General features: G+C 37.9%; 1 protein-coding gene across 3 annotated transcripts in view; it reads right to left on the reverse strand.

Annotated features, from left to right (window-relative positions):
• Positions 1-20,379, reverse strand: part of ADAM9 (ADAM metallopeptidase domain 9) — a 177,435-nt gene that overhangs the window by 118,851 nt on the left and 38,205 nt on the right. For all 3 annotated transcript variants that reach the window (XR_011498901.1, XM_070500114.1, XM_070500115.1), the window contains exons 4-9: positions 16,180-16,258; positions 8,426-8,502; positions 7,281-7,476; positions 6,081-6,146; positions 4,159-4,230; positions 2,843-3,012 (exon numbers count right to left, since the gene is read on the reverse strand). Coding sequence is in view for 2 of the 3 variants with exons in the window: in XM_070500114.1 (XP_070356215.1) it covers positions 2,843-3,012; positions 4,159-4,230; positions 6,081-6,146; positions 7,281-7,476; positions 8,426-8,502; positions 16,180-16,258 (660 nt within the window). In the remaining variant the exon portion in view is untranslated. The remainder of the gene's footprint in view (positions 1-2,842; positions 3,013-4,158; positions 4,231-6,080; positions 6,147-7,280; positions 7,477-8,425; positions 8,503-16,179; positions 16,259-20,379) is intronic.

Here is a 20,379-nt window from a genome sequence, read left to right on the forward strand (position 1 = left end):
TTTTCTTCTACCTTCTAAATGAAAAACCTTCCTAAAATGCATTACGTTTATTTATTCAAAAATCCTAGAAGCTGGCCCAGTGGCCTAGTGGTTAAGTTCACACACTTTGCTTTGGCAGCCTGGGGTTCACAGGTTCAGATCCCAGGCATGGACCTACATACCACTCATCAAGCCATGCTGTGGTGGCCTCTCACATACAAAATAGAGGAAGATTGGCACAGATGTTAGCTCTGGGACAATCTTCCTCACCAAAAAAAAAATTCTCGTGAGGAAAGACAGGTAACAAACTCAGTGAACACATACACACAGGAGGCCACAGGCAGGGAGCACAGGGAACAGAAGAGCCATGATGGCCTCCATGTGTCCTCAATCATCCCAGCCACACCTGTATCTCAGGACCTATTCCCTCTGCCTGGAACTCCCTTCTCCAATATACACCTCCATTCACTCCCCTGCTCCTTTAGGTCTTTACTCAAAAGTCATCCTCTCATTGACGCCTCCCCTCACCACGTCACCTATAATTTCAACCTCACTCCTCCAATAGTTTTACATCTACCCTCCCTGCTTTATTTTTTCCCCTTAACACTTATCATTATTTAACACATTACATATACTTATTTATCTCATTTATGGCCAATCTCCTCCACCAGAACATGAACTCGATGAGAGCAAGAATTTTTGTCTGCCTTGTTCACCACTATACCCCAGTGCCTAGGGTATATGCCTAATAAATATCTTTTAAATGAATGAATAAATCTCTGGGACATCTGACCAACCAGGAGAAGAGGACTGGAGATCCTGACAACAGGGAATTGCCAAGGAAACACTTCGGCCAGATCACCCTAGAGCAAACGTCATGGTCTCCAAGCCCCACTCATGGACTCAGTGCTTCCACAGGCTTTTTAGTGCCCCATCCTTAACCACAACCAACCAACCAGGGATCATCAGACATTTGGGAAACGCCTCTAACAAGACAGACGGAGACCAAATTGGAGGGGAAGAGAGCTTGGTAGGTGGGGCTGGGCAGGCATAGGGAGATGGCTCCACACCTGTTCCTTTGACCTTTGTGAGCCAGATGGTATGCTCACTGGAATGAGGACAATTGCAGGTTCAATTTTACTAAAAATTAACAAAAAGCTTGGGACCAAACCTTTGTGATTATGGGGCCATAAAAATCCATTTTGGCATTTTCAGTGTCTTGCTTTAAATTAACTCACATAACAAAAGAAAACAAAATAAAATCAAGGGAAATCTCTTCTCAGAAAAAATCGTGAGCTTTAGGTACCATCAACATTGAGGGAGGCAAAAAAAATATTATATAAATTAGAACAATTTTTTTTGCAAAAAGCCAGCCTATCAAGCTAGAAAACTCTGAAGAAGGATAAAATGTTTTAAATATTTTTAAGCGAGAGTTTTGCTCTAAGTTTTTGGAATGTATTTGTATTAAGTGATTTATATAAGTTTAAATTTTATTATAGTACCACAAAAATGCTATGTAAAAGAAGAAAATTTTAAAAACATAGATCAGTAATATCTCAAAGAGAAAAGAAAAACCATTATATCCATGAAATAAGAACTTGATTATATAAAAATATTAAGGGGGACAAAAAGCTGTTAAATATTAAAAATAAGAAAGCAAAAATGAAAATCTCAATAAAAAGCTTAGAAGATAAATTTAAGGAAATATCCCAGAAAGTAGAACCAAAAGACAAAGAGAAGAAAGGGGACAAAAGGTAATAAAATTAGAGGACACGGCAAAAGAAACTCAATAGACAAGTGACAGGAATCCCAGAAGAAATGAAGAATAAAAATAAACAGGATGAAATCAGCTACAAAATAATTTGAGAAAAATTCCTGAAACTTCAGGACATCAGTTTCAAGATTGAAATCATCCACTAAGAACACAGCACGATGAGTGACCAAGCATATCATCAGGAAAATTCAGAGGCCTGGCAGCCAAGAAGATCCTACAAGTTTCCAGAGAACCTAAAAAAAAGAAAAAAGAAAGGCCACATATACAGGATCAAGAAAAGAATGGTCTAAGCCTTCCCAATAGTACTCCTGGAAGTCAGAACACAACAGAGTCACGCCTTCAAAGTCCTAAAGGAAAAGGATTTCATACCAGCCAAGGAGTCAAAACAGGTACTAAGAAAACTAGCAAGCACACCTCTGAGAGGCTGAGTTACCTGGGCACTAGGCTAATCGGAGGTCAAATTGAGGTAATTTTTAAATTCTGTTCTGAGACTGTGAAACACATCTTCTGACATGCAGGATGTCAAAATTTTTTCTTTCCATATGTATTCTCACAAGAAAAAACTAGAAAACATGCCATGCCAAAATGAGGAAGTAAATACAAGCAAGAAGCAGGTCATGGGATAAAGGCGACAGAGAATCCAACACAAAAGAGAGTTCTCATTCTCATACTGTCACTTGTCCTATGGGTATCAAACTAAGTTTTCCATATCTAAACGAATGCCCAAGAACTTTAAGAAAATATGATTCTAATAAAAGAAAACAAGGAAAAATTACTCTGCCATTTCATTAATAGTACTTCTTTTTCCTGAGGAAGATTTCCCCTGAGCTACCATCCATTACCAATCCTCCTATTTTTTTTTTTTTTTTTTGCTTGAGGAAGACTAGCCCTGAGCTAACATCCGTGCCAATCTTCCTCTATTTTTTCGTACGTGGGCCACCTCCACAGCTCGGTTGGTGAGTGGAGTAGGTCCGCATCCGGGATGCAAACCCACAGACCTGGGCTGCAAAAGCAGAGCTCATGGAACTTTCACCACTTCGCCAGAGGGCCAGGCCTGATAGTACTTTTTAAAAAAAAAAAAACACTTACAGAACTAGCTGTGCACTGTCATGTCTCCGACGTGTTATAAGAAACTTTTCCCGCCACTGTACAAAGTTCCCCAACACGTCATCAGCACCTCCAAGAATGCTGATCTGGTTTCCAGTTGTCCAAATCTCCAGTCCAACCAGCACAATTCGAATATTTAACATAATATACATCTAAGAAGAAAACAGAAATAAAAGTATATAAAATACCTTAAAGAATACGAGAGTTTTTTAACTTATGATGAAGTCACACAACAACGTCTATTAAAAATAGGACTCCTCCCCTCCAAAAAAAATATTTCCATCAATATAATGAGATTCTAGCCTCTCAAGGGTCTTGGTCTCCTCATCCATAAAATAAAAGTAATGTAATTTCAAAATTTTACCTTCCATTCCAAAATCTGACAAACTCTGGAAATTTAAAGTTTTTGGTAAATTGGGTTTCAAAACTTGCCCCAAACTAATACAAGCCAACTAATAGTCCATATTTATCTCACTTAATGTAAATATTCATAGATTTCACTACAGAAATATCAATGAGTTGGATTACAAGGTGCTACCCCAAGATCCTGTTGGAGGTGTTATGTAATAAATACACAGTGAACCACATTACCTTTCTAAACTTTTATCTAAAATTCTAATTGCATGTGCCCCATAGGTTTCGGATAAAGGATTACAGAACTCACATCTATTTCACAGAGATACTGGAAGGAATAAATGAGTTAACAGATGTAAAGCACTTGGCTCGTTTCTAGCATATTATAAATACTCAGTAGGATGCTATCATCATCATTATTATTATGGTTGCTATTCAGACCAGGGGAAAGCCTTATAGATGAAATTATCTCATAAGAACATGCATCTGATTATTCAGCATCTCCTACTGGATGAATGAAGTCCAAAATCTCAAGCCAAAGCTCTGTCCCTCTTCCTCCCCTCCCACCCCTTCCTCTCCCCGACAAACACATTAATATCGTCATATCATGGTGGCAGAGGAGGAGGCAGCCTTATTCAAAATAAGATTCTCTCAGTAAACGTTCAAAGATCTTTTCATAAACACCAAAGTACCTTAGCCTGCACTCTGAAGATAAAGCAGATGCTAAGATGAAATCTCTTGCTTGTCTCAAAGTCTCTCTACAATTGTACTTTCTTTTCAAACATAAAAAGTTACAAAACAAACTAGAAAACAGAACCCTGAAAGATTGAGTTATTTAGGCCCTAGGATAATCAGGGCTCAAAATAAGACAATTTTAAAATTCTGTTCTGAGACTGTGAGAGGAACAGAGAGAATAATCCCAGCTGAAAGGAAATACGACTTACGCTATCCAAGTAGTTTGCTAAACGAATCATCTCTTCTCTCACTGCAGTCTGATTTCTCCCCATCATGTCATACTGAAAAGCACAACAGGAAAATTATCACCAAAGTAATTGAGAAAAAGATCTCTATAATCTGTTACAATAAAGCTAAGAATCCAAAAATTTCCTCTGAACCAAAAATTGAGGCATTTAGACATTCACCTGTATTTCAAATTAATAAATCTAAAGGATACATTTTAGTGATAAATAGGAATAAAAGAAAAACAGGTACAAGCATGAAATGAATAATAATGTAAAAGCATTGAAGTCTTCATTTTTTCCAAATCAGTACTTTGAAGTGAATTCTCTTCTTAATGTTCTTTTTATTCATTTTGATGCAAAAATATTAAGCATTTCACAAAGGTAGAGTTTGAAACAATCAAAATGCACAGATAAGGGAATAAAGACAATCTAAAGGATTTTCTGACCCTTTCACCCCCCAGGCTAAACACATCACCAATAAACCATTTCTAAACTCTGGGCTAATCTAACAATGAGAGATTAACCAATGAATGTTCACTAGTTGAAACACATTATATGTGGGTAAAATATAGAGATATTTAAAAGTTTAAGTGTATTAAGCCAAATAGCTGACATGACTGATTCTTTTCTTTGAGACCTGGCTAAATCCAAACGTCTACTATTTTAACATTATTTTAATACAACCAACTTAACAAAAAGGAAATTTTTAAAAGAATGTATGATTTTGCGCTGTGATAAGGGCATTAATATCAGAATATATCAAATCCCATCAATTAGGCATTTTATCACGGTTCTCCTAAACAAGAAAAAAAATGTAATACATTTGACGAGGTTTGATGAAAATGGAACCATTTTTATTTTGAACCATTTTCTACCAGTATATAACAAATCTATCTGGAGAGAGTGATAAAGAAAAACATTTCAAATCTCTATTTTTGTCACTTGTTCCAACATTCTACAGAAACTTTTTACCCATTATCTGGGGCAGAGTTCATGCTTGTTCATATTCCCTGTGCCTTTTCCTTCTACCACTTGAGGGTAACAAACCTATAATGAACAATTCTGAATATATCTCTATCTCAATAAATATGGCTTGTTCTCCTCCAACCTACACACAATAAGGGATTTTTTAAAACCATAAAAATCCTTGAAACTGTCTCTGCAGCTTATAAGAAAGGAATTCCAGTCATGTTAAGTTTCTACAAACAAGCCTTTCACACAAACAAAAAGTTGGCAATAAAAGACAAAACATTTCAAATAATCTTATGTGTTAAATTATATAGCAGCTATATCTAAAACTGATAATCCTGTAAATGCTGAAATAGACCCATTTCTTTTCTTAGTTAAGTTAAACACAATTCTTAAGTATGAATAAGGAAAATTCCGGGTGTTATTCTGTATATTGAATTTAACAGTAAATGCTAAAATGAACCATTCTCCTTTTTCCCTCTAAAGCATGCCAGGAGCTGGAAGATTTCTCTCTCTTTAAGCAAAGCAAAGGTTAGCTGAAATTCTAGAAGGCAAAGCAATTTTTATTAGTCAACAAAGAAATATATGATTAACTGGTTTTATCACCACAATCCTGTACAGTCATTTGAAAAGGTCTCAAGGCTCTGAAAAGCAGTATAATTTCACTTAAATTAAGCATATGCAAATCACTCAAAAGGGCAGGAAAAAGAATCACAAGTGAAAAATAAAGTTAGAGGTAGTCTCATTTGCTACATTCAGCTTCTGGTGGAATCTTGTGAATCTTAAGTGTGTTTAAAGGAAAAAAGCCATTTTAGTATTAAAATCACATTTAAGCAAAATCAATACAAATATACTCTATTTTATATTTCCTTCATGGGATGCTCACTTCTCATCTGCTTTTCATGAAAAAGAAGAAAAACTGTCACCAATCCTACCCTTTCCTTGTCTACAACAATGAACAGCTCCACATAGCGGGTCTGCGGCAGGACAGCTCTTCTTCTCTGTCAAAAACATGAACATCATAGAGGAAAAACAGTTAGAAGCCTGCACGACTTTCATATGTAATGATCTTACCCGAATCTCTAGTCACTTATTTCAAGTCTGTTAAGAACATCATAAAATTATTATACTTACCACATCCTAGATCAATAAAACCAAAAACATATGTTTTTAAGTGATATCTCCTATTTGTACTCATCTAAGAAAAATTATACTTAAAGACAACGTGAGTTATTCAAGCTTCCAAAGCAGACTTACTGGTTTTCTAATATCAACCACACACACACACACACATTTTAATGGGAAACCCCATTACTATGTTGAGAGTGAAAGAAAGAATATCCACTAATAATCCAGAACAGAAGTGAGGACAACATTGCAACTTTAAAAAAATGACTAATTTTGTGATTTTACAGAAATTCATATAAAGTAGAGAAGAAGCTAAAATTTAAATGTTTTCCAATGATTAACATTAAAAAGAACAGTTCAATAGTCAAAAGAGTGGATGGCAGGTGAGGCAATGAAAATAACACATAAACTAGTATGAGTTAATGAAAACATACAGGAAGAGGCGCACGCCTCTCCCAACACGGTAGCAGCATCTCATATGTAGGAGGTGCATTGCCTGCAGCAGAGGATGATCTATTTCTAGAAACACTTCAGTCTAAGAGACCCATGTCAAGGGTAAGTCAAGAAATCCCAATGAAGACCCAAAATAGGGATACAAACAAGTGTTCCTGGAAGACGTGAAATAACTAGTCCTAAAGCCCTACCTCTCTTTCTCCAATCCAGAGCTCAAGAATCACCATTCCAGTTTGTATAAAACGTATCCAAATAAAAAAATTCTACTGCTCTCTAAAAGACAGTATAACAGACTATTATGTAGCAATGATAAAAAGAAATACGATTACTGTTTAAGATTTAAGCCCCAGTTTCTAAAACACATAGGAGCTTGACTGTATCCAACTTGGTGGCAGGAACGGCATTCTGATCATCCTTTTATCCCCTAGTACTTATCACAATGTCTGGCACATAGTTGGCAAAAACACAGCAATAATAAGTATTGGTTTAATGTACAAATACATGATTTTTTAAAACTCTAGTCTGAGCCAAGAAGAAATATATTATTTCCTTACTCGAAGTAGTTGAGTGATGCTAGGAGGCTCTTCCTCTTCGTCCTTTGTGGTTTCTTTCTCTATATCCTTGTTGGAAACCCCACATTTCAGAGGCTCGTTGTGGACATCATCCATTCGATAAAAGATGTGCTCAAAATGAGAGCTGTCTTGCAGGGGCTCAATCCCATAACTCACATTGTCTATGTGCAGCAGTCCTCTGAGAGTTGCATTAGACATACACAATTTTTAAGAATGAAGACAAAAAATACACAGGAAAAGGAATCAGAAAACCTGAATGCAAGTGCTAGTTGTTAACAAGTGTAAGAAAGGGCAGCATGGTATAGAGAAAAATATAAGGCCTTAGAGTCAGGCAGACCTAAATTTCAAGCTCCAGACTACTTACCAGCATTGCTTCCTGAACACTACTGAAACTCTCTGAGTGATTACTGTATGATGGAAGGCAAGACAGGCGAGCCAGAGAACCAGTCTGAATCACAAACGTTTCCTACCAACTGTGGGACTCTGAGCAAGTTATTTAACCTCTGCGTAGGGTTGAAAACTAAATATTTAGAACGTTGCCTGGCACACAGTAACTGTTCTACAGGTGTTATTACTTAAATAAAGCTAATCAGAGCCAACTTCCATAGTTGGTTTGCGAATTAAAAGTAATATTTATTAGTTCAATCAATCATGCAACCAACCAATCAGCACAATATGACAATATTGCCAGGCCCTCAATAAATGTAATTTTAATATTATCATCACTTCACCTGAGACGTGATACAAGCCTCTGAACCTCAGTTTGTTCAACTCAATCTGGAGATAATGAGCCCCTTTTCACAAGTCATTATGAGACTTAAGTGAAAGAATATAGGTGAAAATTTATAAACACAAAGTGCTACAGAAATTTAAAGTATATTTTATTTTAAATAAAAAGTATTTATCAGTCTCAAAAGACAAAATTTTCTTTTTAGATATTAAATTCGTTAACTGTAATAATTTCCAAAATAAACATGCAAAGAATGATCTCCGAAACACAGTTCTAAACACCCTCAGCAACATCAAAGTAAAATCTAATTTTGTTAAGTCCTCCAAAATGACTTGATCTGGAAACAGTAAGAAATAGAGGAAAGAAAAAAAAAAAGCTGATACAGAAAATTCCTTACCTGAGTCCAAAACAGTCGCTAAGAGCAATGGATGAATTATAAACTCCCTCCACATAGCCCCGATAATGACAATGATTCTAAATGATAAAAATTATATTATCTTCAAATACTGTTACTTTGCTGAAAATCATCATAGAAATTCACAGAGCTAACAAAATTATTTAAAGTCAGTAAACTAAAATTTTTACTTATATTATTGGCATCTTATAACATCACATGGCAGTCTTTGGACTATCTTCAGACTCTACTATCGCCCTACAAGTACACAATGTTTAGGCAGAATTCCAGAGGATAGTAAGTATAAACAGCTCTACCCCAATAACCTGTAAGCCTAGAAGCAAAACAAGATAACATTATGTCATGTTTAACATTTTAAATGACAGTCAAACCAAGAAGAAACAGTAGCCAATTGGCATGTAATACGGAAGAGGACCTTGTGACAGGCTAATGATACCAAGGGAAAAGAAAGACAGTATATGGGGAAAAAAAGGTGATTTTGATCAGGTGATTTTCTTTTCTTCCTACAGGTATATTGATTATCTTATTATTATTATATGCTATACATTTAGCCTTATTTAAAAACCAAAGAGACTTTATCCTTAATTTTGAGCAAGAAAATGACTAGTGGAAATACAAGCATAATATCACTTACTAATATCACATTTTTTAGTACACAATGAGATTTTCTGATCTTTAAAACTATTACAAGACACTAAAAAAAAACCCAAGGTGGGGAGGTGGGGGGGTGGCTGGTACTAGCCATACCAGATATTAAGACATATCACAAGGCCTTAACAATTAGAACAGTCAGGAGCCAGCCCTGATGGCCTACTGGTTGAAGTTCAGTGTGCTCTGCTTCAGCAGCCTGGGTTGGGTTCCCGGGTACGGAACTACACCACTTGTCTGTCATTAACCACGCTGTGGTGGTGGCGGCTCACACAGAAGAACTTACAACTATACACAACTACCTACTGGGATTTTGCGGGGGAAAATGAAGAAAAAAGGAGGAAGATCAGCAACAGATGTTAGCTTAGGGTGAATTTTCTCTTGCAAAAAAAAAAAAGTCAGTATAGTACTGGTGGTGCATTAATTGAGAGAGCAACCAGTGGAACAGAACACAAGTCTCAAAATAGACCAAAGCACATATGGAACTTTATATGATAAGAGTGGCATCTCAAATCACTGGGGCAAGATGTACTTTTTAATAAATGGTGCTTGGGCCACTGGTTAGACATTTGGGAAAGGATAAAAATTGGATCCATACCTCACATACATAAGAACAAACCCCAAATGGATCAAGAATCTAAACCCCAAGAAATGAAACCATACAAAACCTAAAAGAAAACAAGATTCAATTCCTCTTTAACCCTGGGTGTAGAAAAAGGCTTTCTAATTATCACTCAAGATCTAGATGCAATAAAAGAAAAGATTGATAATTTTTACCATATAAAAAAAGTTTTTTAAACTTCTACATGGAAAGAAACACCAAAAAACAAAGTTAAAAGAAAACTCACAGACTGGGAGAAAATATTTGTAACATAATAAACAAAAGGTTAATACCCCTAACTATAAAGAACCCTTAAACAATGAAGGGGAAAGCTTAAAATCTCAACAGAGGAAGGAAGAAGTAAAAGTGTCACTATTTGCAGAGGATATGAAATTATATAAAGAAACTCCTAAGGACTCCAACCAAAAAACTGTTAGAAATAATAAGGAATTCAGTAAAGTTGTAGGACACAAAATCAGTATACAGAAATCTGTTGCATTTCTATACACAAATAACAAACTATCAGAAAGAGAAATTAAGAAAACAATCCCATTTACAATTGTATCAAAAAGAAGAAAATACCTAGGAATAAATTTAACCAAGGAGGTGAATGACCTGCACTCTGAAAACTGTGACATTGAGGAAAGAACAGAAGAAGACACAAATTAATGCAGAGATATTTCACGCTTACGGATTGAAAGAATTAATATTGTTAAAATGTGCATACAACCCAAAGCAATCTACAGATTCAAAAACAATCCCTAAAAAATTCCAATGGCATTTTTCACAAAAATAGAATGAACAATCCTAAAATTTGTATGGAACCTCAAAAGACTCCGAATAGCCAAAGCAATCCTGAGAAAGAAGAACAAAATTGGAGGCATAGTGTTCCCTGATTTCAAACTATATGACAAAGCTATAGTAATCAAAACATTACAGTACTGGCATAAAAACTGACACACAGATCAATCGAAGAGAATAGAGAGCCCAAATATAAACCTACGCTGATATGGTCAATCAATTTACAACAAGGGAGCCAAGAATATACAATGGGGAAAAGACAGACTCTTCCATAAATGGTGTTAGGGACACTGGACAGTCACATGCAAAAGAACGAAACTGGATGACTATCTTACATCAGACATAAAAATTAACTCAAAATGGATTAAAAACTTGAATGTAAGACCTGAAACCATAAAACTCCTTGAAGAAAACATAGGCGGTAAGCTGCTTAACATTGGTCTTGGCAATGAGTTTTTGGATCTGACTCCAAAAGCAAAGGTAACAAAAGGAAAAATAAACGAGAGCGACTACATCAAACTAAAAATCTTCTGCACAACAAAGGAAGCCATCAACAAAACGAAAAGGCAACCTACTGAATGGGAGAAAATATTTGCAAGTCATATATCTGATAAGTGATTATCCAAAATATATAAAGAACTCATACAACTCAATAGCAAAAAAACCACAACAAGCCAATTAAAGAATGGGCAGAGGATCTGAATAGACATTTCTCTAAAGAAAACATGCAGATGGTCAACAAGTACATGAAAAGATGCTCAACATCACTAATCATTAGGACAATGCAAATCAAACCACAATGAGATTATCACCTCACACCAATCAGAATGGCTATTACCAAAAAGACAGGAACTAACAAGTGTTGGTGAGGATGTGGAGAAAAGGGACCCTTCGTGCACTGTTGATGGGAATGTAAGTTGGTGTAGCCACTACGGAAAATAGTATAGAAGTTCCTCAGAAAATTAAAAATAAAACTATCTTGTGATTTAGCAATTCCACTTCTGGGTATATATCCAAAGAAAATGAAAACACTAACTCAAAAAGATATATGCACTCCTCTGTTCACTGCAGCATTATTTACAATAACCAAGATATGGAAACAATCTAAGTGTCCATTGATGGATGAATGAATAAAGAAAATATCATATGTATGCAACAGAAAATTATTCAGCCACAAAAAAGAATGAAATCTTGTCATTTGCAACAACATAGATGGACCTTGAGGGCATTAAGCTAAGTGAAATAAGTCAGACAGAGAAAGATAAATACCATACAATCTCACTTATATGTGGAATATTAAAAAAAAAAAAAAAAAAACCAAGCTCATAGATATAAAGAACAGATTAGTGATTGCCAGAGGTAGGGTTTTGGGGGTAGGTGAAATGGGTGAAGGGAGACAAAAGGTACAACTTGTAGCTATAAAATAAATAACTCATGGGGATCAACATGCAACATGGAAACTATAGTTAATAATACTGTAATGCATATTTGAAAGTTGCTAAGAGGACAAATCTTAAAAGCTCTCATCACAAAAAAGAAATTTTTGTAATATGTATAGTGATGGATGTTAACTATTGTGGCGATCATTTCACAATATATACAAATATTGAATCATTACGTTGTACACCTGAAATAATAGAATGTTGTATGTCAATTTTATGTCAATTAAAAAAAATTTCTGGGGGCCAGCCTGGTGGCACAGCAGTTAAGGTTGCACATTCTGCTTCTCAGCGGCCCGGAGTTTGCCAGTTCAGATCCCAGGTGCGGACATGGCACCACTTGGCAAAAAGCCATGCTGTGGTAGGCGTCCCATGTATAAAGTAGAGGAAGATGGGCACGGATGTTAGCTCAGGGCCAGGCTTTCTCAGCAAAAAGAGGAGTATTGGCAGTAGTTAGCTCAGGGCTAATCTTCCTCAAAAAAAAAAAAAATTTCCTTAGGAGGCTGGCCCAGTGGCATCATGGTTAAGCTCATGTACTCCACTTTGGTGGCCTGGGGTTCACAGTTTTGGATACCAGGCATGGACCCACATGCTGCTCACCAATCCATGCTGTCGTGTCCCTCATACAAAATACATAGAGGAAGAGTAGCAAGGATGTCAGCTCAGGGACAATCCTCCTCAAGAAAAAGAGGAAGATTGGTAACAGATGTTAGCTCAGGGCCAATCTTCCTCACAAAAAAAAAAAATTTCTTAGAGGGACAAAAAAATTTAAAAACTAAGCAAAAGAACACAAACAGAGGATTCACAAAAGAATATAAAAATGCCCTTACATATGTGAAAAGATTTTTAATTTCATTCACGATAAAGTAAAATCCATGAGTCTGCATGATACAAACAAATGACAAGGGAAAACTCTTCCCTACAAGTAGAAAGCACTAATGAATATAGAAGCACAATGAAATTAGGAAACCACCATTTCAACAACCATCCTAATAACAACTGATTGAGGCAAACACTAAATACTAAAACTAGTGGGTAAAAAGTTGAGAAGTAAGAGGATATTCACATAATACCAAAGTAACCATAATATTAATTAAAAAGGTAAAAACAGTAAGTTTACAGAGGAGACAGCTGGCAGACAACTCCTTAACCAAATGATCAGTTTTAACCCTATCAGTAAAGGGACTCACAGCAGCACATCCTCGCTGCTGCGATATACTGAGGACACGAGCACTCGGGTGGTATTCCTACCAAAAGTGCACAATCTGAATCTGATCATGTGTAAACACCACACAAACTCAAATGACAGGACAGTCTACAGAAAGGAGGCCTGTACTTCTCAAAAACGCAGTGTCACGAAAGACAAGGGGAGCTAAGGATTGCCAGGTTAAAGGAAACTAAAGAGACATGACTCCCGAAGGCAACACGTGAACGTGGATTTCCTTTGGCTACAGAGTACATTATTGTATAGCAGACAAAGAAATACCAACGAGATCTGTAGACCAGACGACAGTATGGCTTCAATGTCAACTTCCTAATTTTGATGACTGTACTTTGGTTACATAAAAGGATTCCCTGTTTTTAGGAAATTTACTCTGAAGTATTTAAAGGTAAAGGGACACCATGTCTCCAACATATTCCTACAAGATTCAGGGAAAAAAACAGAAGAAAGAAAGCATAAAGCAAATGTAGTAAAAGGTTAACGTTTAGAGAATCTAGGTGAAGGGGATGCCTCAATGTCTTATATTATTCATGGAACTTTCCCTGTAAGTCTAAAACTGTGAAAATAAAAAAATTAAACCATTATTCACTGAGCAATACAAGCTGAATTTCATCATTTTACCACTTTTTCTAGTGTGGGGCAATTCACAACCACTAATGCTTTTCTTTCTAGTGTTTTGTAGTTAACGTGTAGCTTTGATATTGCCTTCTTCTCACTAGGGAAAATAAATACCTTCTGCTACTACGGATGAGGTAACACTCACAAGATAGTAACACAGTAATTCAGGCAATGATGGACTGCACATACAACGGTGGTCCCACGAAATGAGTACCATATAGTATACTCTGTGATGTTCACACAAAGAAACAATTGCCTAATGACACATTTCTCAGAACATACCCCCGCTGTCAAGCGAGACGTGACTGTAATAGAAGCTCTCTTATGTGACATGACTGAAATCCAGCACTTGGTTACTTAATCTACCACCTTGATGGTATTTTTTTTAATAACTAGGTTTTATTAAATCCCTCCAAGGCCTTCAATTTAGTTTTAAAAAAATAACAAATCATATTCCATAAGTTTACAAAACACCTAATTAAATGCCATGATTACAGTAAAGTTGCAAATGGCATAAACAGTTTTGGAAACATACAAACTGTAGGCAAAAAACTGAACTAGTGGGGGCAGCAGTGCACAGAGCTGTCGGAGAACAGCCCGCGGACCACAAGAGCCCAGTGAGCCTCGGGCAGCCAGTGCATTTTTCAGAGGAAACAGAGCATTGATTTATTAAAGGAGTTAGCTAAGAGGCTTTCTAGTGTGCTTGCAAGGTACCCCGAAGTTCTAAGGCAGAGCAATTTGGAGCTTTATTTCACACAGCAACTCACAGAAAGTGGTTATTGAAACTTTGTTTCCTTATGAAAAATGGCCTTGTGAAAGACACGGATGATGAAAGCCAGATAATAGCTTTAGAAATTACTTTAATCGTATACAACACATCTTTAAATTTTCTCAGTGTAACTTAAATTGCATTTTATAGACAAAAGTATATGTCATTATGATATCTAACAATACAGCCATACGCAAAAAAGTCCCAATACCAGTCTTAATTTGTATCTCAAATCTACAGTCAGACTTTCATTTATCTGAATATTCAATAGCCAAGAAAAAGTAAAAGATTCCATCTGCCTTAGTTTGTATTTTTCAAACACCCAGGAAAGTATAGTTACATAGTAATACTTTAAGATAAGAGTTGCATAAATTTCTACGTAACTGAAATCTATTTTAGCAGTTTTAAGCATACAGACTTTCAATAACAAAAATAATAATACTTACTGAGTTAAAAATTGTCAGACTGACCGTTGTAAAGTATCTTACAAGCACTAACTCATTTAAGCCTCCCAGTAACTCTGTGAGGTTGTAACTGCTATTCCCATTTTAAGGTGAGGATACTAAGGCACAAACAAGTTAAAATAGGTTGACCAGCAAATAAATGCTAGAGCTGAGGATTCAAATCCAAACAGGGTATGCCTCCAGAGCTCATGCCAGGAAACCCATGCCAAGAAAAAAAAATGCCTTTTTAAGATCACTGCTTTTGTAGAGTGGCATAAATTCTGTGGTCTCTGGCCTCGTGCCATAGCAATGTTTGGATGGACGACAGGATAGGTGGATGAAAGGATGGATGGATGATCTGTGATCTGGTTTATGCCATCATGTAAACTGAAGCTCCTCCACTAATTTGCCATTAAACAAGGGACAAACAGAACACTGAGACAAAAGAAGCAGAAAGTGGACCAGAAAAGGAAACAGCTAAGTCAGCATTTCCTTTTTATTTTTTAGAGTACTAATAATTAACCTAAAACAGAGTTTTTTCCTTCAGTTTATGCAAGGAGTTGCAAAAGAGCATAACTAACATAAACAATTTAACCTAGCAAACTTTACAAAGCTCAGGGGAAGAATAATATATGTTTAATGGGAAGGAAGACTTCTCATGAAAGCTATTAAAAAAGATAAAAATAAATAATACCTCACTGCCAAAAAGGACAGCAAAATAGTCTTCCCGAATAAAACTGGAAATGTTTATGATCTAATTAACAATATATAAAGCCAAATTCTACATCTGCCAATTATTTCAAGTATTTGTTTTTTCTTTAGTGTTTGTTCTTTAATAAGCAGTAATGGCAAAGACGTGCTTCCAGAGATATTAACTTTCAGCAAAAAAAAAAAATCTACTTTCAAAATATATCCAACTTAATATATAATCAGTAACAATTATTGAATAGAAGAGATTACTTTGCTGGTCTTTAAAAAAAACACTTGAGTACTGAGTACCTAGAGAGCTCTAAGGTACAGTTCGGTTAATGTAAATGCCGCCGCCACCCCCATCCAGGACAATTCCATATATTGTAACCTCAAAGATGGCCCTTGGAGTTCTGCAATACAACAGTACTGAGTGTCTGAGTAGAATTCACTTTAGAACTATACTTGTCTTAAATTCTGCTACAGGATCAAGAGGAGAACATACTACCTGTATATCAGGATGGTCAGACATCAGAGCCCCTTCACTGTCGTAGGTATAAACTACAAAATCTTCAGGCAAAAGGTCTCTGGAAGAAGAATAAAACAGACCATTTAAAATTATTTTAAATTTTAAATAATTCAAACATACAGTGGCATTTGGAATTCTAGCAAAATTACTTTCAGGGTGAACCAAGGAGTCATTACTGTCTTGATCAAGCCTTCTGATGACAGATCCAACAATCCAAGAGGTTTCTCCCTTTTGCAATAAATTGGGAAATGTGAACAAGGGCATTGTCCTTCCAAGAAAGACAGGGAGAAAATAAAGTAAGAAGCAACAGTGAGAAACGGGTTAAAAGCCTGGTCCGCTCATCGTGGGAAAGCCGTCTCCTTCGGATGCCGTCAGCTTCAATTCCTAGAAATCTTCATTTCAGGTAACTGGATGGTATGTGGGTCCAGCCAGGGTGCGCTGCCTTCTCCAGGTGCGACACCTGAATCCAGAGTCTGAATGCCAAACTCTGGAGTTTGGCAGCACAAGCGTCAGTGAGCAGTGCCTGATAGGGGCCCTGAAAGAGCGGCGGGAGTGGCTACTTTGGGAGGTGTCTTTTTCGGCAGACAAAATCTCCAGGTTGAAAGTGTGGTGTGTGGGTTTTTGTCTCCAGGAGCACGCTGTGAAGAGATTGCTCTGCTAAAGGGTGGTTATCGTCAACAGAAGCAATCAGGCCTTCACGATGTTGAAGTGTGTCTCCCTTTAAAAAGCTGTGAATCGAAAGCAGCAGGAGCCAAGTGCATGGAACGTCCTGTAATTATCTCAAAAGGTAAGTTTTTGAGTCCCGAAGGACCTAAGATTGAGAAGAACCAGTGGCAGGGGTTTTAGCCAGGGTATGTGGAGGGTTTCTACAAACTTCACCAAATGAGTCTCAATAACACCGTTAGCAAGTTTGACCAGACCAGGAGACCGAGGATGATAAGCACAGCGAAACTGCTGCAGAATTGGCCAAACAGCACAGACTTGTCGAAGCACCTGGTGAAATGAGTTCTCAGTCACTATCAAGTTCCAGCCGGGCTCCCCAGGTGGGGATAATCTTTACTAAAAGAACTTTAGCCACAGAAATAGCAGAGGCGTGTCAACAAGGGAAGGCTTGAGTCCAGTGAGAAAACATACAGACCACGACCAAGACACATTTATCCCCATGAGACGGGGGAAGCTGTATGAAATCCATCCGCGAACCCCTGAATAGTCCATTGGGCAGTTTAAAGTGTCCGGGAGCAGTGAACACAGGTTTTCTTGCATAGTATTTCGGTCACGTATAGGCACTTCTGGTGGCTTTATTAATATTTGCCCACCAGTACTGGTGCATAAAGGGCACCATTTTATCAGTAGAACAACAGCTCGAGGCATGTACAGCGGTTTGCAGTCAGAGCTTTCGAGCTTCCGATAGGACTGGGCTGCAATTTGGCCTGAACCAAAGCTTTCTTTTTGTCAAATCAACAATTGTTGACTTGTTTTTTCCTTTACTGAGGTCAATTATTGGGCTTCTCTAGCCAGTTTTTCTAAGTTATTATTTGGGGAAATATCCCTTTGGACCATGACAGAGGTTCCTGTAAGGGCTGCATTCCTCGTGGAAGTGTCAGTAAGGTGATTTCCTTTAGCTTCCATAAAGTCAAGCTTAGAATGTCCTGGGATCTTAATAATAGCTAAAGCAGAAGGTAAAAGCATCCAGGGGCTGGCCCAGTCGTGTAGTGGTTAAGTTCACACATTCCACTTTGTTGGCCCAGGGTTCGTGGGTTCAGATCCTGGGCACAGACCTACACACCGCTCATCAAGCCATGCTTGTGTGATAGTGGTGGTGTCCCACATACAAAATAGAAGACTGGCACAGATGTTAGCTCAGAGACAATCTTCCTCAAGCAAAAAGAAGTTTGGCAATGGATGTTGTTAGCTCACAGCCCAATCTTTCTCACACACACAAAAAAAATGTAAAGCGTCCTGGACATAGGGGACATTTTTTATTTTATTTCCGATAGAAGGAAACCATGTTGCTTTCACAACATTCCAAAATCACGAGCTACTGAAAAGCATATCTACTATCAGCATAAATATTGCCAGTTCTGCCCTTGGCTAGGGTGTGGGCACATGCAAGCGCATATAATTCAGCTCACTGGGCCATAGTAGCCAAAAGCAAAGGCACTGCTTCAGTTGCATCAAAACGTGTTATACCGCATATTCAGCACGACATTTGCCATTGAAACCGTTTAAATAAGAACCAGCAGTGAACCAGGAGAAGCTGAGTTCCCTGCAGATCATCACGAGGGGTCAGGAGGTGATCCGTCAGGGTTAGGCAGCTGTGTGGGACTTAGTCAGAGACGGAGGGTGGAAGAGCAGCAGGGCTCAGGTTATTGCAGCCAGAAGGAGTTATGTGAGGCGCAGTTAGTAAGAGATCTCCCAAGAGGTGACACGGCTGGAAGATGTTGAGTGTCGTAAGAAGTTAGGAGGGCTTCCACTACATGGGGTACAAAGATGGCTAAAGGAGATCCCACAACAATTTTCTCAGTGACCTTAACCAAAAAGGCAGTGGCAGTATGGCCCTAAGGTAAGGAGGGGACCCTTGTGCCACAGGGTCCAGGTGCTGGCTCTAACACCCTAGGTCAATGGTGGCCCCTTGTGTTTTTGGGTGAGCACCCAAGGGGGATTCCCTTCCTTTTTATATACAAAAAGGAAAAAGGGAAGCTGATAATCGGGATGTCCAAGGGTAGGGGGCTTCATTAAGATCTCCTTTAAGTCTTTAAAGCCTACATCATCCTGTTCTCCCATAAAATTGGATCAGGGTTATTGTCCTTTGGTAACTCATACAGAGGTTTGGCCAAAAGAGAAATTTGGAATTCAATTTCGAAAATAGCCAACTAACCTAGAAAACCTCACAGCTGACATTTAGTTTGGGTTTTGGGAAACTCAGGCCACCACGAAGCCTATCTGGATCTAGGTGTAGCCCTCGTTCTGATATCAGATGCCCTAAATACCAAAACTGGGTTTGGACAAGTGCAATTTTTCCTCCGTGACTTCGTGTCCCTTTAAGACTAAAAGCTTTAGCAGGTGGATGCTGTCTTCCTGTGAGGAGGCCTAGGAGGGAGAGCAAAGAAGCAAATCCTCCACAAATTGCAACAAAGTAGAGCCTCTAAGAAACTTTATATCATCCAGATCAGCCTTCAGGATTTGTGAGAAATAAGAAGGACTTTCAGCATTACTGTCCAGGTGTGTTGCCATTCTTCCCAAGTGAAGGCAAAAAGCTAAGATTCCCGCCTTCCCAACTGGAATACTACGGAATGCACTGCATAAATTAATTAGAGTGAAAAATGTGCTTTCAGTCGGACTGGATGTCAGCAGCACATGGGGGTTAGGAACAACAGGGTGCCAAAGGATGGTAACAATGTTGTTTATTGCTCAGGTCCTGGACAAACCTCCATCCTCCGCCACTGGGTTTTCGCACAGGCAGACAGGAGTATTATAGGGACTAGTGCAGGGGACAAGAAGGCCTGTGGCCTCATAGTCCTCTATTATCAGCTCGATGCCCTAGAGGTCCTCTTTATTTAGAGAGTATTGATTACTTCTGGGAAAAGTCTTTGAGAAATCTTTTGGGACCTTAACAGGCGGTGCACTGTGGATTCTGCCAACATCTGTTTTGAATTTTCCCATAAAGAGGGTGGTAGCTGATCAAATAGGGACAAATAACTAATATCCTTGGAATTTGCTTTAATGTTGTCAGAGACAGAGCAAATAAAAGACGCTGAAGGGTCATTTAATTCACCTAGTTGACCACTTTGATTGCTGCTGTCAAATTCTAGAATTATTTCCCCCTTTTGAGAGAAAGAGATTCCAACATGGTATTTTTCTAAGAAATCTCCACCCAATAAATGAACAGGAGCAGAGGAACAAAGAAGAAAAGGATAGGTATTTCTCAAAGGGCCTAAATAAAAGAGAATGGGTTTAGAGACAGGGACCCCTTGCGGTTCGTTTGAGACCCCACCGTTTGAACTATTTCAGTATTCTGGGGCAGGGCTGTTTAATAACACTGGGGTGAGCACTGAGAGCGTGGCTCCAGTTAATAAACACAGGAAAAGATTCATTCCCAATCTGGAGAGTGGTTTCCCCAAGGTGATTAAGGGGAAAGACTTGGAGCCTCATCACTGGGGATTAGGAAGGCACTGGGAA

The sequence above is a fragment of the Equus asinus genome, chromosome 27 (genome assembly GCF_041296235.1).
Source record: "Equus asinus isolate D_3611 breed Donkey chromosome 27, EquAss-T2T_v2, whole genome shotgun sequence".
Taxonomy (NCBI): Eukaryota; Metazoa; Chordata; class Mammalia; order Perissodactyla; family Equidae; genus Equus; species Equus asinus.